The sequence below is a fragment of the Rhincodon typus genome, chromosome 17 (assembly GCF_021869965.1).
Source record: "Rhincodon typus isolate 14 chromosome 17, sRhiTyp1.1, whole genome shotgun sequence".
Classification (NCBI taxonomy): Eukaryota; Metazoa; Chordata; class Chondrichthyes; order Orectolobiformes; family Rhincodontidae; genus Rhincodon; species Rhincodon typus.
In genome coordinates this window covers 23,926,908-23,950,010 of record NC_063348.1, presented here as the reverse complement: position 1 = coordinate 23,950,010, position 23,103 = coordinate 23,926,908, and the positions used below count along the sequence as shown (strand labels likewise).

General features: G+C 39.2%; 1 protein-coding gene across 1 annotated transcript in view; it reads left to right on the top strand.

The window, feature by feature from the left end:
• Positions 1-23,103, top strand: part of LOC109936291 (serine/threonine-protein kinase BRSK2-like) — an 839,320-nt gene that overhangs the window by 523,953 nt on the left and 292,264 nt on the right. Inside the window, 1 exon segment of the mRNA XM_048607321.1 lies at positions 12,065-12,205. Within this exon segment, the coding sequence (XP_048463278.1) occupies positions 12,065-12,205 (141 nt within the window).

Sequence of the window (23,103 nt, the reverse complement as noted above, 5' to 3'; positions counted from 1 at the left end):
CGGGCCTAGACCCTTTCTGAAGAAGGGTCTAGGCCCGAAACGTCAGCCTTCCTGCTCCTCTGATGCTGCTTGGCCTTCTGTGTTCATCCAGTTCCACGCCTTGTTATCTCAGATTTCTACATGTTCTTGTTTTTTGAGAACAGCTGCTTAAATAGTGTTGCCACTCACTTATATTTGTTAGTACTAATTGTTGTGTTCCAGCTTTTTATTTCCCATCACACTCATCAAAACTGTTCTCTGGGTGTCTGACTGGGTTAGGCAGAAAAATATAATATGAGGCCAGCGTTCACTTCTGTGACCAAGAGGTCAAAACCAGAATAATAAGATGATTGCTGCATCTTTATGCTTGTTCTACCGCAAGTATTTGAAGACTTAACTTGGTTCTTATGGGCAAATCCACAGCACAGTATCGCTTAAAACAGCAATAATGTGTTTATAATAGGTTATCGGAAGACATTACACAGATGTGGTAAATGGAAAATGAAAACCAGGTAAAGGCAGAAATGAACAATATTTTGTATTTAGCCCATGGAGTGCCTAAACTGTGAGTGTACAGTTTTGACTGTTGTGAAATGGAAATGTGTCACAAGGCATTGTGCTTGCATTTATTGTCGAGATGAGTGAAAGACCCAAAAAAAAGGGGGGGGGGCGATTGTAATGTTCTTTGTCAAACAGTTTGCTTCATATACAGATGTATTGTCTGAAAGTTTGTGTTTAACTCTCCATTGCATAACGACAAATATAAATGTCTGCTTCGTAAGTTATGATGATGGACTACCTCGAGATTTTAATGGTGTAGGTGTAGGCAAGAACCATGCGATGTTAAACTATATTGTTTTGTTTTCAAAATGCAGTTTGTTCTTTACAAGAGTCCTGCTGCTATTCACAATATATATATTAATGATTTGGATGAGGGAACAAAATGTAACATCTCAAAGTGTGCAGATGATACCGAGTTGGATGGGAGGGTGAACTGTGACGAGGATGCAGAAATCCTTCAGCATGATCTGGACAGGTTGGGTGAGGGGGCAAATCAATGGCAGATGCAGTATAATTTGGATAAATGTGAGGTTATTCACTTTGGAAGCAGAAACAAGAAGGCAGATTACTACCTGAATGGTTGTAAATTGGGAGAGGGGAGTGAGCAGCGGGACCTGGGTGTCCTTGTGCACCAGTTGCTGAAGGTAAGCATGCAGGTGCAGCAGGCGGTAAAGGTAAATGGTATGTTGGCCTTCATTGTGAGAGGTTTCGAGTCCAGGAACAGGGATGTGTTGTCGCAGTTATACAGGGCCTTGGTGAGACCACATCTGGAATATTGTGTGTAGTTTTGGTCTTCTTTTCTGAGGAAGATGCTCTTGCTCTCAGGAGTGCAGCGAAGGTTTACCAGGCTGATTCTGGGGATGACTGGACTGATGTATGAGGAGAGATTGACTGACTAGATTGGGATTGTTTTTACTAGAGCTCATACAATTAAGGGGAAATCTCATCGAAACTTTTAAAATTCTAACAGGACTGGACAGGGTAGATGCAGGGAGGATGTTCCCAATGGTGGATGTGTCCAGAACCAGGGTCACAGTGTGAGGATTTGGAGTAGACCATTTAGGACGGAGATGAGGAGAGATTTCTTCACCCAAAGAGCAGTGAGCCTGTGGAATTCATTGCCACAGGAAGTAGTTGATGCCAAAACATTGAATGGATTCAAGAGGCAGCTAGATATAGCACTTGGGGCAAATGGGATCAAAGGTTATGGGGAGAAAGCAGGATTAGGCTATTGAGTTGGATGATCAGCCATGATCATGATGAATGGCGGAGCAGGCTCGAATGGCTGAAGTGCCTCCTCCTGCTCATGTCCTTCTTTGTTTATATGTTTCAATGAATTTACCATCAGTCCTGGATTTATCCAGCTTTTAAACAAATACGCATTTTATTCAGTTTTTCTATAGGGAATTAGTCGGAAGTAGAAAGTCTACTCTATCTCCTTCAGGTCAGAACTTGGGACACTCCCTTCATGTAAAACTGAACAGTGAATTTGAATATTTTTCTGAACTAAGCTTGTATTTCCCTATTGAGAAACCTTGTGCATTGTAAAGCAAGTTAATTCATTATTTCAGCTTTCCTGCTACGGAATAAATGAATAGAGTGAGACACTGACGGTCTTATCGACGTATATCTATATTTTACTCAAAATCATTTAATGATCTCCTAATAAAAGGCTGTGCAAATGGGACAAAATCACTTTCCCTACGACAGCTTGGACAATTGTAGGTGAGGATTCCACTGCTGTCTCTGCTTGTCCACCGTTAAATCATGGTTGGAAAGCCCATGGACAGCCTTTCTGCCACACCAACAATTGAGGCTCTTAGGTGGGCAATTTGTGCCAACTTAAGGACCTCATCTCCATGCCACTGACAATAACACATCAGCAATGGTGGGGAGGATCCTTGCTATGCAGGCAGCATTTCAAGCAAACCATGTAGGATTGCAGCCACTGTGTGGCAGGTGTCCTTCAAAGGCATTCAGTGCCTAATCAAGAGATCTGGCATTGGAAAAGGTGACCTGTTGTCAGTCCCCCCCACTGCCTGTCCTTATTGCCAATGCCTCTGCCCTCCTCTCCATCCTCCTCCTATGACTTCCATCCTACAAGCCTCCTTCATCATCAAAGGTATACCATCAAGAGCTTGGGATGCAGAGGGAAATCCCCATTAGTTGGGGCCCGTCATCAGGCAGTTCTTGTGGGCAGCAGTGTTGGCCCTCATTGGACAGTCCTCAGAACGCTGTCTTCTCCAGATGGAAGATGAACAGAAGTTGAGGAAGAATACCCAGGACAGAGTTCCCTAACACCTTGGCTAGAGAGCAAGAAGCTGCCGCACAACTTTAATAAGACCAACACATTCCATGCCAACAGCCTGTTGGTCCTCTGCTGCCAGTGAACCATCCCCAGTTGTCAAGGTTGTATAGTTTGTCTAACTAACTAATATTTCACATCTAAACTGCTTCCTAAAATCAATAAATGAGCAGAAAATTGCTACTAATCATCAGCTGCTTATATTGGGTAATGTGATTATGAAACCCCTCCACCCCTAAAATCAACAGACTCCCTGTCACTTCCATTGCATACTGTTCATGGAGTTCATCTGATAAAATCCTCTCAACGTGGCTTCTGTTGCCACTTTACCCAGTATGCCACTTATTTAATCTGATCAATTTTTCCAGGGCTGGTCATTGCTCCAGTGAGGGATCCTCTAATTCACTGAAATATTGCATATGTATTTAATTTATTAATACTCTTCTAATATTCAAGCTGTTATGATTTAGATATTAATACGTCTGTTGCTTGTTATTGACACATTCCTTGTAAAACAAAAACCGTGGACAGTCTGAATTTCACAACATTGCAGCCCAAAGCTGTTGATAAACAATCTGCAAAGAGGTTTATTAAAATTACTGTAATAGATTGGGAGGTATCAGAATGGTCCAGGATGACATTTTTGATCATCCTTCCAATCTATTCGCTAAGACCTTGCTCTTCAGTTAGTACCTAACCACAGCAGCACAATTTGAAGGAACGCAGGAGGAAATTGTGCTCTGACATTTTGAGATGGAGTGTATTGGGTTTTCATTGCACTGTATTGCTGCAGCACTTCAGTAAGTAATTTTCTGATACTTTCTAAAGAAGTGAGTTTGCAGGGATGAATTTTGCCAAAAATTAGCTAAGCGTTAACTTTGGCGAGTCGCTTGGAGGACTTCTCTCCAAGCGGCCCAGCGGGCTTACTCATGTTATCTTCAAACTTGCCTCGTTTATAGATACACCTGTTGCAAAGCAGTTTGCCACTTACTTTCTGACATGTCCAGGCCAAATAAAACAAACCGTGCAGGGCAGCTGCGGACTTTCAGGACTTGATCAGGTATATGGTTGGGCTGTAAAGATGGGAGGCCTGGCAGTGGCCCATGCTTTCACCTGTGGCTACGACGAACGGGACCTCATCATCCCTGTGCCAGGATGCCAGCTTTACAGCCCAACCATACACCTGGTCAAGTCCTGGCAATCTGCAGCTGCCCTGCACTGTCTGTTTTATTTGCCCTGTACATGTCAGAAAGTAATTGGCATCCCACTTTGCGACAGGATCCTGGAGGGCCTGCAGGACAGGAGGGTGGTGCGCGGTCACTGCCCATGGAGTGTCCTGAAATATTGGTAGCTGGAGGTACAAGCAGCAAGCTGGAGTTGCCAGGTTACTGCTCTGACTTTCGCTTCAAGGATTGTCGCTGTCTAGTTTCTATCCAGCGGACAGGTGAATGTGAAAATGCACATCAGGTAGGTGAAGTGTGCAGAGGATCATAATGCGTGCTAATACATGCAAATACACTTTCATCCACTCACTGGCAAGAGCCTCATCTTGCCATGCAACACTTGGTTTGGAAAACGGAACATTTAGTTCACAGTGTCAGGAAGCTCCTTGCTGGCCAGTAATGCAATTTTCCTAATTTTTCTCGGCATTGCCCATGTGGTTCATGGGCTGGGAAGATTCTGTCCAGTGAGTGATTAAGAACTGAAATTTGCAACCAGTTTGATTTAAGTATAGTTTCAAATGGTGGTTTTGCTTGTATTACTGATGAAACTAGTATTTGTTTACATTGAAAAGCAAGAGACAAAATAATGATGAGGCCAGATTTATCCATTGTGGCAAAAATTATTCAAGCTGTTGAAGGTAAATGTTCGAACAGAAGTTTGAATGCAAACAACTTATTGATTTAAGTTTAAGCTAAATGTTCTATGTAACTTTACTTTTGGTGAACTATAATACCTGGCCCAAATATTGTGTGTCCCCAGAAAGCACTAAGGTTATTCTTTGTTGCAGTTGTCTCAGCTTGTGTTTTGTGTTTTTCTTTAAGAAACCTGACCAATGTTAGTAGTCTTGAGAACTCTATAGTGCTTCATACTGGGGGAGTCTGAAGTTCGCTCATTGACAACATGACTTCTTTATGCAGGATTATAAGGGATGAATGGCAAGAAACAGGCCATTTGCCCAACCAGTTCATGCAAATATCTGTGTTCCACTAGAACGTTTACTCATCTTTCTCATGTAAATCTATTGTTCTCCCCTTCTATAATCCCTTCTCCTTGGTGTATCAATGCTGTTCCCTTAAACTACTCCCTGTGGAAGCAATTTCCACATTCTTACTTTTGGGTAAAGAAATTTCTCCTGAGTGCTTTCTTAGACTTTGTGGTCTCCACCTTATAAATCCTAGTGTCAGGTAATTAATTGGAATACCATGTTTAGGTTAGTTACAAATTTATTATTTCTTACTACATGAAAACTTCCATGTAATTCAACATACATCAATAAGTTAATTATTTCCGCAGTTTTTTTTTAAATTTTGGCTTCCTGATTATGTCACTGCACAGAAGCAGGAGAAATCTCGACTTTTTGAAAATGGCTGTCAACACTTCTTTTTGTGTCCAGGTGTGTGGGCTGGTGTGAGAGTCCTGCCAGGTAACCTGGGAGGAGCAGAGGAACTTGCTGGTTCTTGAGGTGGGCTATGCAGAACCCCTGCCTGCAGGCTCTGGCATGGTGTTTAAAGTTCAACAATAAAGATTAAAACACAAGATGTCTCTCCTCGTCCTGTCACCTCCTCACTCCCCTTCCTCTGCATGCCAACTTATGCACTTCTACCCACCCTCCCCATCAAATCCCCTGTGCCAACCTATGTCCATCTACCAACCCTCCTCACAGTCCTGATAGCCCATGCCAATCTACCCACCACCCCATGGCCTTTCGTACTTGATACGCCCCCAAACACCCCCTCAGCCCTTTCTTGCCCCAACATCAACTCGGTGCCAACTCATAACACCCTGTGATCCACAACTGTTTGGACATGATACTAAAGGGGGATGAGGCAGCCATACCTGACGAGAGAGGTCCGGGACAGCACAAAAACAAAAGAATGCAATGTGGTGAAGGTTAGTGGGAAGCCAGAGGATTGGGAAACCTTTAAAAACCCAGCAGAGGATAACTAATAAAGCAATAAGGAGGGAAGATGAAATATGACAGTAAGCTAGCTAGTATTATAAAATAAGATTGCAAGAGTTTATTTTTAGAAATCTAAAAGGTAAGAGCAAGGCAAGAGTGGACATTGGACTACTGGAAAATGAAGCTGGAGAAGTAGTAATGGGGAACAAAGAAATGGCAGAGGAGCTAAATAGGTTATTTGCATCAGTTTTCACAGTTGAAAACATCAGAAGCATACCAGAAATTTGAGAGTCAGGGATGAGTGTACTGGCCATCACTAAGGAGAATGTGCTGGAGAAGCTGAAAGGTCTGAAGGTGGATAAATCACCCGGACCAGATGGACTAAACCCCAGAGTTCTGAAGGAGATAGCTGAGGAAATTGTAGAGGCATTGGTGGAATCACTGGAGTTAGCGACGGTCCCAGAGGACTGGAAAATGCCAAATGTAACAATCCTGTTTAAGAAGGGAGGGAGGCAGGAGATTGGAAACAATAGGCTAGTTAGCCTGATCTCATTTGTTGGTAAGACTTGAGTTTATTAAGGACAATCCCAAAGGGTGCCATACCACAACCATAGGATGCCTTACCCTCACTAAAGATGTCCTGGGACAAGATCCAGAGTGTTACCTTCCCTCTCCAAAAGGGGAGAAATATTCCTCCAATACTTGTCCTATTACTTCCCCTCATGTCCATATGCTGTCCATGCCCCACCCATACAATTTAATGCCCTCTACCCATCCTCCATAGCCGTCATATCCCTTTTGTTAAGCTGTGTCCCTCTATCAATCCCCATGGCCCCTCAGCCAACATATGCCTGATGTCTACTTCTACCCATTGCCTCCTTCACCTATTATGCCATTTCATTGAGTATCCACAAATACCCACACACATAGAAGAAAAATATAGTACTGTTACTTCAATGTCAAAGTGCCAACTACGTTGTATTGAGAAAAGCACTCAACCTCAAACAACTTCTAACACACCGTGCTTGTATGATCTGGGGCCATTCTTCCAATTTGCTGCTGTGAAAATGAGAAAATGTTTGTTGGGGAGCAGAATGTAGGATTCTTAACTTCATCCATTGTAGTCACTGCAGTGGAGATGCTCTCCATGATAGTAAAAACTGAGGGCTCAGTGATACTCATGGTGAGTTATAGAGTTAGGAACTATACATTTGTCATGTTTCATTTTGTGAATAAACGCAAAACTGAGTAAAGATTGACTCCTGACTTATCCTTAATCAACTGACTGTAAGATTTCATCAAGACTGTGTCAGCTTTTTAAAAGACTACCCAATTTATTCCCCTATTCTCCCATGACTCTACAAATCCAATCCTTTCCATGTACATTATATGGAATTCATTACACAATGACTACATGAAGAGTGGAAATTTCAGGAACAGTAAACAGTTGCATCAAATGTATAGATTCTCAGTTTAGCAAGGAGAAATGGGACAAACCAGCAAGAAAGGAGAGAAGAGTTTCTAAGGCTGAATGGTGATGAAGGACAAAGCAAAGGAAACAGTAGACTGAGAGAGAAAATGGAGAAAAAATAGAGGGGTCTAGGAGAGGTGAAGAAGAATGGGTTAAAGGAAGGAAAGGAACAGAAAGTAGAAATGAATTTTAAAGATTAATAATTTTATTCTGTTCAATCAACTCTAGTAGCATTAAATTTGTTGCCATGAAATACTTTGAGGACTACAGCTTCACTCTCTCTTTCTGTCTCTTCCTGCTGTCCCCCCAACCCCCAACTCATATCCTCGTCAGGTATCTTAAGTACAGTGAGAGCCCAACAGCTGCCAGTCTTGGCACATAATCAATCAGTCCAAAACAATGTTGGCAGAATAAAAAAACCCATCATAAACAAACCCTCAAAATAATCTCCATGCATGTGGTGTAAATAATTGTGCAAGAACTCCTACACAATTTGTTCTTACATAAAAGACAGGTTATTAAAGGACAAATGAAATTTTCCTCTTGAATTAGCAATTATGAAACCAGCAAGATTTTCATGCCCCAATCTATGGTTGTGGAAGCATAATCTCTGCATAAATTCCTTCTTTCACTTGCTTTCTAAATTATGCCCTTTATACATTGTGTAAATCATAAAATATTGCAATTGGCTTAAAAACTGAGCACAATTTCAATTGTTTGTTAAATTGTACTAACAATTTCTATTATGCTAAGGAATGCTAAGTTTATTTAGAGTTATAACTTTGTGTATTTTGCTGATAAACAGGATTAAATAAAAGGAGTATCTGAAGCATTTTCTGTTGCTCTGAATGGCTTATGCAGTCCTTGGTTTCTTCCAAATGGATTTAACATTAAAAATCAATATTTAAAAATGCCATCATTTGATGTGCTGCCAAGCACAGTAGAGTTTAACTTAATAAAGTAACATGCAAAACTTGAGTCATTGTTATGGAGAAGTCCATATGCTCTATATTTCTTTCGCCAGAAACACTTCAGAACGCAATACAAAATCTCTGCTTGTTGATTGCATGTAAGATTTCTGACAGACTTGGAGCTTGGAAAATGATTACATTGTTTCTTTGGAACTTGCCCTTAGGTATTTACAAAATCAATGTCACCAAATTGGTGGTATTGTAGACAGTGAAGAACATTTCTAAGATTACAGTGGGATCTTGATCAAATGGGTCAATGGGCTGAAAAATAGCAGATGGAGTTCAATCTGGATAAATGCGAGGTATTGCATTTTGGTACAACAAACAAGTAGGGCTTATACAATTAATGGTAGGGCTTTCGGTAGTGTTGGAGAACAGAGGGACCTAGGGGTGCAGGTACATAATTTTTTAAAGTTTGCGTCACATGTAGACAGGATGGTTAAAAGGGGTTTTGGCACTCTTGCCTTCATTCCTCAGTTCTTTGAGTATAGGAGTTGAGATGCTATGTTGATGTTGTACATTACATTGGTACGGCCTCTTCTGGAGTACACCCAGTTATGTGTAGGACATTATCAAGCTGGAGAGGGTTCAGAAGAGATTTACCAGGATGTTGCCCGGTATGGAAGGTTTGAGTTATAAGGAAAGGCTGGATAGACTGGGACTTTTTTCACTGAAGTGTAGGAGGTTGAGAGGTGACCTGATAGAAGTTTAAAATAATGAGAGATATAGATAGAGTTGATGGTAGTTGTCTTTTCCCTAAGATGGGGAGTTTCAAGTCTAGGGGGCACACTTTAAGATGAGAGGAGAGAGATTTGAAGAGACATGAGTGGCAAACACTTTACACAGTGGATGGTTCGTGTGTGGAATGAACTTGCTGAGGAAGTGGTGGATGTGGGCACAATTATAACATTTAAAAGACGTTTAGATAAGTATATGAATAGGAAAAGTTTAGACGGATATGGGCCAGGAGCAGGCAGATGGGACTAGTTTAGTTTGGGATTGTGTTAGACTGGTTGGACCGAAGTGTCTGTTTCAATGCTATATGATTCTGTAACTCAAGAATTTGCAAAATTGGGCTCAATCAAAAGATATTTTTGTTGTGTTACATACGACGTTATTGTAATTTGTTTTCTTTTTGCCATATTTTAGAAGTTAGTTCCTCTCCCTCCTCAGATGTGTTCCGCTGCCATGATACACCATTCAATAGTGGCAGGTAGCCAACCTTACCAAATTTATTCCCTAATTTATCCTTTTATATTTTGCTGCTAAATCCCTGTAGATTTAAAGGTATTTTGCATTGATGAAGTGTCATGGAGGTCAGGCAGATATTATTCCTACCAGAAACAGCATTCTCTAACTTAAAGGAGATGACTACCAGTGACCCACAGAGCAGCTATCTTTCCTTTTTGTGCCTTTCAGCTTTTCATTGCCTATGATTGCCAGCAGTGGCTGAGTAGAGCTTGCAGTGGAGCTTGCAGATGTATATTTTAGCGCAGATTCCAAGGATCTTTATTGTGAAAATATGAAGTGCCACTGTGTATAATGCTAGCTGTCATATCTTTCCACATTTTCTGCCTCAGTATGACCAGGGCCACCATGTGGCTAACACAAGTGTGAGCCAGCATGACTCTGTGTACTACATTATACACGTTTTGTTACATGGTGTGTCTAAGGTTATACCTTATTAAAATGCACTCATACTCTTCATATATAATTAACTGTAACTTTTTTATTACAATGACTTCACTATAGGTGAAATTTTCCAAGCTCTTGAATGAAGTGGGCTGTGGTGAGAAATCGAGGAAAGTTGGTGAGATGTCGAGTAAGGCCCTTTTTTGACATGATGAGCAAAAAGTTTGCATTTTCTAACTAAGACTTGGACACCAGATGTGATTCTTGTTTGTGAGTGGTGAAAGGCCCAGTAAACAAGGACTGTTGTTCATGATCTCTCACATTATTACTTAGTCTTGCCTCATAATATGCAACTTTCCATTTACCTGCTTGCTGAGAAATCCTGACATGAAAGTCAGTGTGGTTAACTAGTGATTCCAACTCGCAGCTTACTCCTCTAGACCTCTATCTTGGACACCCAACCACAGCATCTCCGGGCATGCTGCATACACTCCAACTCCATGGGCATTGACATCTGCTATGTACGACCCCTCACTGTGTCATCATGGCACATCTCTGATCCACTTATAGTAAGGTTCTGCACTTTGGAGCACACGGGCCCATTTCATTGCAAATGCAGCTGCAAGGACACTTTGCACACAACGACAAGTACCTAACTCATGATCTGGACCAGGGACCATCTCAGGACTGCTCTATGGCTCTCTTAACAGAATCCCACTTTGCACCTACGTGGATGCTCACAGTCTCCCTGTTTACCTTGCCTTGCCTTTCCTTTCTGCACTTTGCCACCTTGGCTAAAGCCTGAAGGCTCTCACAGTATAGCTGTCCTGCATTGGTGTTCAGTGCAGTCTGAAAGTCAAGGAGCTTGTCATGGTTGTTAACGGTCATCAGATAAGGAAGTGGAAAGCTTAGAAACACAAAATAGGGACAGGTGTGTAGGCCTTTTGGCCCTTGCAGCCTGCTTTGCCATTCAGTAATAATCATGGCTGATCTTCAGACTCAGTACCTCGTTCCTGCCTTCTCCACATACCATTTGATCCCTTTAGCCCTATGAACTAACTCCCTAAACATTCAATGTTTTGGCTTCAACTGCTTTCTGTGGCAGGCCCAGCTCTGTCTCTAGTTGAAGAAATGTCTCCTCATCATAGCCCTAAATGGCCTACTCTGTGTCCAACCCCCAGTTCAGTTTAAAATTAGGATTCTCAATTGTGGGCCTGGGGCAAATTACTGAGATAGTAAGGGATTTGGATGAGAATTTAAAAATTGAGGCAAGAGGACCCAACGTAGGTGAGTGATCACAGGGCTTATGAATGAACATGGTGCAAGTTAAGACAAAGATGTACAGTTTGGATGACGTCAAATTTCCAGTGGGTAGAACATGGGAGGCCATCCAGGAGTGTGAAGGAATAGTCAGGTATAGAGATGTTCTCCAACTTTATTGTCATCTTTTCTATGGTGAAGTCCATAAACTGTACATTTCTTTAGCCAGAAACACTTTAGCACACAATGTAAAGTGACTGCTTGTTGATTTGTAATTGGGTTTGCAGGCTTATTTTGAGCTTGTAAAATGATTATGTTGTTTCCTCTGAACATATCCTTTCTTTAAATACCAGCACAAAATTCAGAGACTGAAGTCACAAAAGAAGGACCAACTTCAGCCTCTGTGTGCTGTGTATGAAATGTTTATATGTTTACATGGATTATATGGCACTTCTTATCATTTAGGACAATTGAGTGGTGTTTAAGATAAACAAAAATGTCTCCGAGAATTGCTGTCCTTAGTCATGGAGGATAACCACCTGACACTTTTGCATCGGTTATACTATTTCTATATCATTGTAATGTATTTTGCTACTAAGCCACACTGGTGGGCAATCTCAGGTTAAAATGTTTGTTGAAATGCTTTCAAAAAGATACAACCTCTTGAATGGAATGCTCTTCCAATTTAAAATGTGAAATTTATATAGCCTGTCTGATCGTTTCTATATCACTTTTCTTGTTTTGTATAATTTGATTCTCAGGTACTTGGTGTTAGAACATGTTTCTGGGGGAGAACTCTTTGATTATCTCGTGAAAAAAGGACGACTGACACCAAAGGAGGCCCGAAAGTTCTTCCGACAAATAATATCTGCATTAGATTTCTGCCATAGCCATTCAATATGGTAAGCTTCAAACATTGCAACTGCAGTTAATCTGTTCAAATGAATCTGCTCATATTTCAGTGCACTGTAAGGAACATATTTGTTACCAATCAACTGTTCAACAGTTGTTGAGAATGATCACATCAATCAGAAAAAGGTTCTGTGTACATGTGGGTTCATTACTATTGGGATGTGATTAAAATTTGATGGAAGTAATAATTTGAGAAAAATCTTTTGATATCTTGACTTTCATCTGAGTACGTTCGTTAACAACAGGAAAGGGATTTGTCTTGAGACTTGCATCAAAAATATGATAATTAGTAAAATTCCCCCCAGTGATTTTGAATTTGACTTTGGAAAGTTTCCTTATGGGTAGAGGAGCTTTTTACAACAAACACAACAAAAGTCATTTGGACCTGATAGGCAGCTGTAAAGTATCTTGCAAGAACTTACAGCAAATATTAGTCACACTGACCATTTAAAATGTATCGAATTATTTTCAGAGTTCTAATTTTTAAGATTCTAACCTGATTTCTCCAACCTTGATAAACAAACAATATTAGTGCACAATTTGAAGGAGATGAGAGATCACACTAGTGAAAATCTGATCAGTTTAACCCTGAATAACAGGTGTCTTGCAGTGGAAGCAGGGTATTTAAGGTAGCAGTAGAGTACTGCATTACTTAACTGTTTAGTAAATATCTTTACAATGTGGTTTACACTTCAGAAGTTTGATCCAGGCATTGATCATCTGTATTAGATATTTTCTAAATAACCTGTTCAGAGATGTTATTGCTCACCTGGGACTTGAATCTGGACCTCCTGGCTCGAGGGCAGAGACATGAACCCTGCATCACAGTTGTCTTGATCGTCCTTTTTCAAACATTAACTAAACTTTATTCAGCTTTATTAAATAAATACTATTTGAATAATGAAGCAATGATGATGCTATGGATTTAGGAGGATTGCAGGCCATGAAGCTATTGCAATGAAAAGGTTTAGTTGAAAGAGCATCAGCGTGTATTTCAAGAATAGTGATGATATTAGGTAATTAACTAAGTAATTTTGGTTGGTATTCTCATTCAATAAATTTATCTGAAGCTTAAAGTTAGAATGCAGCGCAAGGCCACACTGATATGGCTGTTGTTTATTGTGTACTGGAGTTTTTATCGTATCATAGGAGGTGAGCCCAATGCTCTTGATGTGGAATAACAACTACATTAAAATCTTGTAGATTTAACAAGTGACAGCATGTAGCTAATTACACAACAATTCATGTATATTGTAGACTAGTACAGTTTTTCTGATTAATACAAACAACATGTACAATAAATAAATGACAAATGTCACTTTGAGAATCAGTTATTTAAGGGACTTGTTATTGAGAGGATTGTTGAAACCTCAAACTAATTTTTAATTGACTTGAATTTGCATGTCAGATAATGTACAATTGGCTTAAGTTATAATTCAGAAATATTCGGGAGTGGCACTGATGGAGAACTGTGTTACAAGGGAGGCGTGGGATGTTAGACAATGATGGAGAAAGCTAACAGTAGGTACCGTTAACAGGAGAGTGAAGTATATTAACTGTTTCAGCGCAGCCATTGTCACTTTCATGTGCATCAAAGGAACCTGAGCATCTACCTGTTGTTGATTGTAAATCTATGAAGTATTTCTCTTTTTGTTTTTTTTAATCTCTTGTATCAAGTATGAAAGATTGCAAAGTTTAGTGGATATAAATATATTTGTCGACCATTGGAGAGAATTCTATTTAAAATAACAGGGATCTGTAAGAATGAAATCTAGTTGATGAAATTAAAGATAACCTGCAACATGTGTCTAAATTCCAGCTCTTACAAACCTCCAAGCCCTGTTATCTATATTATTCTATATCGTCCAAGTCGTTTGCTTTGGTTGAAATCACCTTGTATCTGTTTTTGAAAGTTACTCCTATTGATGATGAATGGCAGCAGCCTGCGCAATGTCTCTGATGAATAATACCATGTTAACCTTGCTTTTTAAAAATATTTTATAATATCCATCTTAATAAAAATAGAAATGTTAGTATAAAGGAAAATCGGTGATATTTTAAAACAAATTCAATATTTCCTATTAATTTCTGAAATAAGTTTTTTTCAATTTGTAATGTAATTGATGCATCAAAGCTAATGTGAAACTGATTATGATGCAAATGTTTATAAATATAGGCATAATAACGTGAGATTAATTAGGCAACAGGTTAAACAAGACTGTCTTCATAGTTGGTAGACTATTTCACTTTGGTATTTTTAAGTAATTCAATAGCTGGAACAATACTAATGTATTCAAAAGAAAAGCTTTGATGTTTATGTGAATGTAGAAATGATCAATGAGACTTCAACCTTGTGAGAATACTGTAAAGAAGCTAGCCAACTAAAGTGATCCTACTCAGTAGGCGACTGGTGCAAATTATTATTGGTCCATCAACATAGTTCACTATTGTCTTGAAAATTATTATTATATAGAATGTCTGGCTACAACCTCTGTTGCCAGCTAATGCAATAAAATGAAGCTGAACTTTTTGAAAATACAAACCTCTCTGCAAATTTCTGGCCAAGAGGAAAACTTAATTAAAGGAAGAGAAATAAAGCTAGTTTAATAGTATTCTGCATTGATACACTATGTTCAAAGTAGTGAGTCGATTGTCTTTAAGTGTGCATAATTTTAGCCAACTGTTTCAGGAAAGGATCTTATGTTTTTGTGGCAGGTAAAGGGAAACAAGAAAACAATTCATCCCTTCATGCATCTTTACCTTGCCCATTTGATTCATTGTGCATTTTGGCGCAGCTATCTTTATTTTTCACCTGCTTTGGCCTCTTACTCTTTTGTTCTCCTGTTCTCCTCAGTCAATTAGAACTTTGATCATCTCTCTCGCCTTCAAAGAACTTTACTGCATCACTATTGCTTCCCCCAGTATGTAACTACTCATCAGTCTCCTTTCTCATCTGCTACCATCTCATTCTTGAATTATCTTTGAACAGATCCCCGAATTTCCACTGGGTCAGTGTGGCATTCAGTATTGCCTTAAGAGAGGTCATTTCAATGGCCTCCTCGTCATCTTTTCCTGCTTTTCTTTCTCCCTAGTAATCCCACTGGGGGCTAACCTCACCAATGACATTCTCGTCCTGCTGTGTATACCTAAAACTTTGAATTCTGCTGCTGGACATATGATCATCAACAATCTGTGCATTTCTTACCAAAATGTCTGCTAACTCATAAAGAGGATGCTTACTATTCAAATCATACTGTTGATGATTGTTGCTAAGAGAGGGGTTTTATCACAGATGTCAGTGAATAATACAAGGGAAAATCGGTCTGAGTACAAAAATGTGGAAAACAAGGGAAATGAAGGACAAAAGAGACAGTATGAGAATAGATTGGTTAACTTAAAAGGAATCTAAAAGTGGTCTTTGGCATATTAGTAGTGAACATGTTGTGAGTAGAATGGTGTAGCCAATTAAGGGCTCCGAAAATGGAGATAATATGATCAGCTGTTTATTTCCTTACCCCACTGCTCACAAAGACATACCTAGCCATTTCTCACCATCCTTTCACCATTCTCTATCCAGCCTCATCTTGTCAATGAAATATATTTCCTGTTTTTGCACTTCGACTGCTCTGTGTGTCATTGGGGTGGTCTGCACCTCCAAGTCTTCCACAAGCCGATCCAAAATACAGTTCCCTGACGCACAATGCCACGGACAAAGCCATGTGAGAAAACAGACCAGAACCTTCATCCACCCCATTCACATTTTGTCACAGAGCCCGACTAAGTGTGTCACAATGCAATCCCCATAACTTGATAAATTAATTTCCCAGCAAAAGAGAGAGGATCACACAATTTCAGGTGCTAAGACTTCAACAACTGTAACAACTATACTAAAATTATCCACTAAATATTACTTTGTAGACAAGTAATACATTAAGCTTATATAAAAAGAACTTTCTACATTAATTAACATAGGCAAAAATCCCATGCCACATTTATATCTTATTCCAGAGCAAATACATAAAGATGTAAACTTCTTCTGGCTACTGACATCCACCATTTCATAAAAGGGTGATTCTTTTAATTTTATTTTAAAGTTCCTTCACTGGATTGTCAGTGTATCATTAGTTGACTTACAGCAGCGGGGCATTCTCTGGCTTTACTCAGCTGTTTAAATCTCTGCAACCCTCATCTCTTCAAGTAGAAAATCTCTACATGGCAGCATCCTGCTTGGTTGTTAACAAAGTCAGCCCTTCCCTTTGGTTGACGCAGCAGTAGCTGTCTTTCACATTTCCTGTGTGAGCATCTGTGTCCAGCCCAACCAGCTACCTGTTCCTTGTGTCAAGGTGTCAAAACTGACACCTGAATTTCTATGGGTTTTATCCTAGGCCTCTTTTCCCATGACAACCAAATCACATGGATCTGACTCCTGGCAGAATTCAATATGATCAACCATCTTCCAATCTAGGATATTTTACCTTGTCTTGAATTAAAAGAGACAGTTCCAGGCATAAACACAATATATAGTGTCACACTTTTAACAGTTGCAACATTCAGCTACGAGATGAGATTTTCAACACTTATGGAAATAAGGAAAAGGAACTGGCTGAATATAAAGCATAACTGAAGCTCTCTAGCTTGAGACCAGACATCACCAAGTTGGTATCTCATCAAAAACACCACCATTCTTCCCAGTAATTCTGATAAGTTCTTTGTCAGTGGACTCTTTACTCAATTAAGTGATCCATCCACAAGAATGTTTGAGGATCACTGTTTTAATTCCATTTCCATGAAATGAAGGAATACTCCATGCCTATTCCTTACTCTTCCCCCACCTCTGCTCATTGACATTGCAAATGATTCTTTCTTCTTAGCACCCTTTCAAATCTATAGTCAGTATTTCCTTACTGAATCTCTGTCTTTATTAATTACCATTTAATCTTTTTAAAATCTTGTTAGAGCATTTTATCTCTGAATCTGTTTTTATCAATCCAACTCCCTAGTTAAATTACGATGAAAGGTCAATGACCTGAAAGTTAATTTTGTTTTTTCCTTTCCTCACTACTGTCTGACCTGTTGAGTATTTTTGACATTTTTTTTAAAATCAGATTTCCATCTCATTCAGTATTTTGTCTTTGTGTTTCCCATTTGTTTCCTTAGATTTTGATTTCTGTTCTGCCCACATCACTGAAATGGCCCTGATCAAAGTCATGAATGACACTTACTCTCTCTGACTGAAGTGTTGTCCTTCCTCACTTTCAGCCTAATTATTCACACCATTCTCCCCCGCACTCCTTTATATGCAACTGTACTGGAATTACTCTTGTTTGGTACCATGGTCAGCCATCCAGCTATAGGCAATATTTTCTGTTCACGCTTCTGCGTTATCACTTCTTCATATCTTCAGGATTTACTCTTGACTAAATCCTTCCCCCATCTGTACGTTGCCTCTTGGCAATTTCATTCACAGACATAGGGTCAGCTTCAAAATTCCTTTCACTGCCATTGACTCAAGCTTTTTTGCAAACATCTTCCCTTTAGCCCCACTTTTGTGTTCATACATTCCATCCTTTATCGTGAAATTCCTGTTCTAAATCCCTCCAGCTCCTTAAACCTATCTCTGTCTCACCTGATGTCTTTGATCGGTACTCATAATTTTTTCCCCCTTTCATTCTGGTTCTGTATCTGCCAGTTCCTCTGTGAAACATCTTGGAATTTCTTTTCTCTTAAATGCCTTAAGTAAATGCACTGTTTAGTAATTTGTAATCATTGTTGTGGAAATTGCCTTTACAATCATGAATGTGTTTTATCTGTTCAGAAACTGATCACCTTCGGGTAATCTCCTCCATCAGTCATTGGTTTGTGCTGTGGGGAGAGCTGAACAAAGGATGAAGGTATAAGCAAGGAGAGAAGAAAGTACTTGATATGAAAGAAGTTACTCATCATAACTCCATTATTGTATCATCAATATTGCCTTTAGAAACCAGGCTATATTTTAGCAATATTGGAAAGTAAAACAAACCATCAATGATAGATTATTCTGCATCTTGTTTCATAATATGGGACAGAAAGAGACGATATCTGTCATGAGTAGTTCGTATTTAGACATCAAATAGTGTAATTAGCATATCCCCATAAAACAGTGATTCAAAGAGAAATATAATTCAGTGGCAGACTGAAGACAAAAAACACAACTTTCTTAACTCTAAGATCCAAAATCAAATGTAGTCTTCTCTGCCATGAGAGTATCATTCAGTGTCCCTGTTGGTTGTCTGTACTTAATTAGCACAGTTATTGCAGTAACCCCATAGTCACTGACCTGTGGTGCAGGTTAGCAGTTGATACTTTCTATATTGCTGATGCATTTGTAAAAATGATAATTTTCAATAATAAAATATTTCAGATTTAATAACACAAGTTACACACGGCTACATTATCAGAAAGTTACATTTACATATAAATCTAAAATTGCACATGGCTGATGTCAGGCAAAATTTGAGGCCAATTTTAACAGTTAAAATAGCTGTAACAATTTGGTTCCACTAATCACACTGCATTTTCAAGGTTGAAATTTTAATCTGGTTTTTGGAACAGTTGAGAGAGCGAGAGCCATCAAAAGATGTACGTGACAGGAGATTGCAATTAGTTTTGGACACTTTTGTGATTTTATTGGGTATCCGTCCCACCCAAGCCTAATTTCCAAGAATTAGAATTGTTGGTTGAGGGTGCCAGAAATATGTTTTAGTCGGGCCTGGTGTGAAAGTATGTGTTGCATTGTACCTTTCCCCATGTCTTATGTTTGTCTGTTGCAACATTGTTGTGAGCTATGTATGCAGTAAATAATTGAATTGCTTTATTATCACTTGTACTCAAATAAGTACTTAACAGTGCCATCTTAAGTCTAAAGGTGCCAATGTACCTCACAATCTCACATTGTTGTAGAATGTATGAATCATTGCATTGTCTTGCATCTGGTCACAGTCCTTCTGAAATTTCGTGGATTGGTAGTCTTTTTGTTTGAATGTAGAAGTGGAGGGGATAGGGTAAAGCTAAATGACATTGCAGTCAACTATGCACTGCACTTATGGGAATCCTGCTGTTCACTTGGGAGGCTGAATCTTGTTGCTTGTTGCTGTTGGAAGGAAAATTTGATTAAATGAACAGCCCTCGCTAAAGAAAGGTGAATTCTAATTTCACGCTTCTGATAGGGAGCCCCATGCATTGAGACAAGTCGTCAGAGACTCTGTTTTGTGCTGAACAGTTTTTCCACCATGATTTTAAGTGGTCAGGAAATTGTCCACTGTAATTCCTAACATTACACCACAGTAGAAAAGGCTCCCTACCGGGATCAATATGGAAAATTAGTCCATGATGTGTTATAGTGACATGAGGTTGTGTTGTAGATTGAAATGTGTGTCCTGAACTTCCACAATTACTTTGAATGAGCCTATCATGTGAAATTCTGTGTAATCTTAGCCTGTACAATTGTTGGTAGCTGTTTCTGACTTAGGATTGGTTGACAAAACTAGTTGCAAGTCTCTCCCTCCCTGTCTGTGTGTCTGTCTGTCTGTCGCTCGCTCGCTCTCCCTCCCTCCCTGTCTATCTGTCTGTCTGTCGCTCGCTCTCCCTCCCTCCCTGTCTGTCTGTTTGTCGTTCGCTCTCCCTCCCTCCCTCCCTCCCTCCCTCCCTGTCTGTCTGTCTGTCGGTCGCTCGCTCTCCCTCCCTCCCTGTCTGTCTGTCTGTCTGTCTGTCTGTCGCTCGCTCTCCCTCCCTCCCTGTCTGTCTGTCCCACGATCTTGGAGTGGTGTCTCTTGCCAGCTGGCTTATCATTTCTCCAGGTGTTAATAATTGGCATCTTGATTACAGTCGAGCTTGATCTGGCTCCATGGCAACCATGTACCATTGACTTATAACAGACAGAACTTTATAGAAATTTGTGTGCCTCCCTCCTCTACTCAATGAACTGAAGGAGGCAGCTTAAAATCTTATAAAGTCTAGAGGCACCAACCTGGCTCTGTACATCACGACCACACAATACTAAGCCCTAATAGATAATGCACATATGTCACACATGGCTTTTCTGATCCTTCTACTACTTCTCTGGTCCTCCTTATTCTCCTCAAATCAATTCAATACATCAGCTATTCCTGTAAAAGTGCAAATTGATATGAAGTGGAATGTAACTTTTCAAGAAGCTGTCAAGCAGTTTCAAAGAAGTTTTCTTAACATGCATCATCCAAATAAAATGAGTATAGGATTTAATAAGTAAATTACTAAAGTATGCAACAAACAACAATAACACAACAACAGAGATCTGCCTCGCATAGGTTATTTTCTATGAACATGAAGATTATTGGTGATTAGTCAGGCTTAAGCACAATAATGTGTGGATTCCCCTCATCATTATGCGAATTGAGGGTAGAAATTTGTGAGGTTTTTAAAGTTAGGAATATCTCAGACAGATAGATGTTGAAGTCATGTTTTCACTTGTGGGAGAATCCAAAACTAGTGACTGTAAATACAAAACAGTTGTTAATGAATTCAAAAGGGATGTAACAAAAAAAAAGTTACTTAAGTAACTAGGATGTGGAATTGTTAGTACAGGGATATGTTGAAGCATATAGCTTAGATGCTTTTGAAAGATGAGCATTTGCTAGGAAGATAAAAAGATGTGTTGAAAGCATATGAGATGAGCTAAATGTAATGAAATTCGCTCCCTAATGGCATTGTGGGTCTACCTGCAGCACGTGAATTGCAGCAGTTCAAGAAAGATAGCTCACCACCACCTTTTCAAGGCCATATAGGGACAGGCAATAAATGCTGGCTGCCCAACGACATCCAAGTCCCATTAAAAAAAAGAGACTTGTGGATTATTGACACTGCACAGACTAGTTGGCTAGAATACCTTGTAGTGCATATTTGTGCACTTTTATGTAAAAACATAAAAGTTGATCGATCTGATATCATTGTTTTGCTCAACTGTGCAATCACATTTCTACCCCATGTCTTTTAATGAGCGTGAGCCATGGTGCACAGGGCTGCGTTTAATTTCTCATTTGCTTCAGGCAAGAGCTCAGATTCATTCTTTATTCAAAAATACCAGGGTTCTGATATAGGTTAAAAAAGATTACGGGTATCCAATCATATTATCAGCCCCATTATTCTGTATGATTCCTAAATAAATATCCTTTACATATGGAACTTAAACATAGCTTCATCAAATGGGCTTGCTCAAAATGTCTGCGTGCACGTAAAAAGGTGCTTAGAGTCTTCCTACAACATGTATTTTCTGATTTGGCAGATATCTACCATTTGGTGAGGCACAGATGTATTTTTGCATTTTTAGAGTGAACATTTGTGGTAACTACTTTTTGCCTTTTATTCGGGGATAAGACAACTGCATTTCCTCTTGGAAGAGAAATGCCAAGCTCGTCCAAAACCAATGAATGGAGAATTGGTGATATAATATGTTTATAATAATCTGACTAGCCTTTGATGTGTGCCAGAATTGCCATGTTCTACTGGATCTGCTTGCCGATGTGCGTGTGTGAATTTTTCCTGAACCGAGGAATGTGCTGTATGTCACCCACTTTGATCAAACATCCCATGTAACAGTGACACACAATATAAATATGCATGAAAATTAGGTACCAAATGGGAGCTAAAAGCTTCATGTGGCTTGTTTCTTACGAGTACATAATATTCCTTTATAATGCTGCTTGACACAAGTGACTTATGAAGGCCTTTCTGAGAAAGCAATGAATGACCATAATTGCATGTCATTGAGTACCTGCAACTACTTATGCAGTGCCCATTCTTCAAGTCAGGTTTAAAATTCCATTGAAATACTTTGCAGAGCACAGCCATTAAATGATCATTTGTGCACACTGTCTTGTTTTTTTTTTAATTCTAGCTAGTGTGAATTACCACTTGATGTGACATATTTACTAATCTCCACGGAATATTGCTCCACATTCTATTGGAATATTTGTTTTAAAGGGGGTGGATTTTGGTAATCAAGTTAAACCACTATGCATGTCAAATTCCAACTTCATTATTGTTAAATAAAAATAGTATAAGTACAAAGTAGCATTTCTCGTTTGTATTCCCAACATTTTCTTTTGCTCAAATTGTCAACAGGGGAATTTCAGACACTGTAATTTTATAAAGTGTATCATTATATAATTTCAGTTTTTTTTATGTTTTCAGTGAAATTGTTCCTTCTTCATGTTAGAAAACTCCCACCCTTTTATGGTTTAATAAAAGAATTCTGACCTAGTATCTTGTGTTTTACGGCGAATTGACAAGAATTGTTTATTTCTCTCCACATATATCTTAAAATAAAACAATCTCGTTCAATTCAACAGAATCAGAATTTGAGATTGACGAGTATCTTGTGTGCATATAGGACCGTTAATGTGGAAAATGCAACTCATAACAGTATACAGATAAATTTTAAAATGTTGCACAAATCTCTGAAGTCTAGATATCGTGTGCCGCATCTGTTTAACAAGTTTCATTTTTCAGAAGTCCCTGAATAAGGTTGAAAGTTTCTGCTGTTGTGGCAATTCTAAATGGTGTATGATTTAGGATTACGCCATTTTTAAAGTGCCATTGTATGTTTTCCACTGTCCAACTGAATGCAAATCCAATTTGCATATTAATTGCATTTATATTCATGCTTTGTACCTTTACTGTACTGAAAGCTGAATTTCTCTCCATTGATATGAGTTGTGTTTGTAGTTTCCAGGAAAATATTTCAAACAATGAAAAACTGACTTGTGAGAAATGGCAAGTCTCTGCTTGTGCAGAGATAGTAGGAACTGCAGATGCTGGAGAATCCGAGACAACAAGGTGCAGGGCTGGATGAACACAGCAGGCCAAGCAGCAT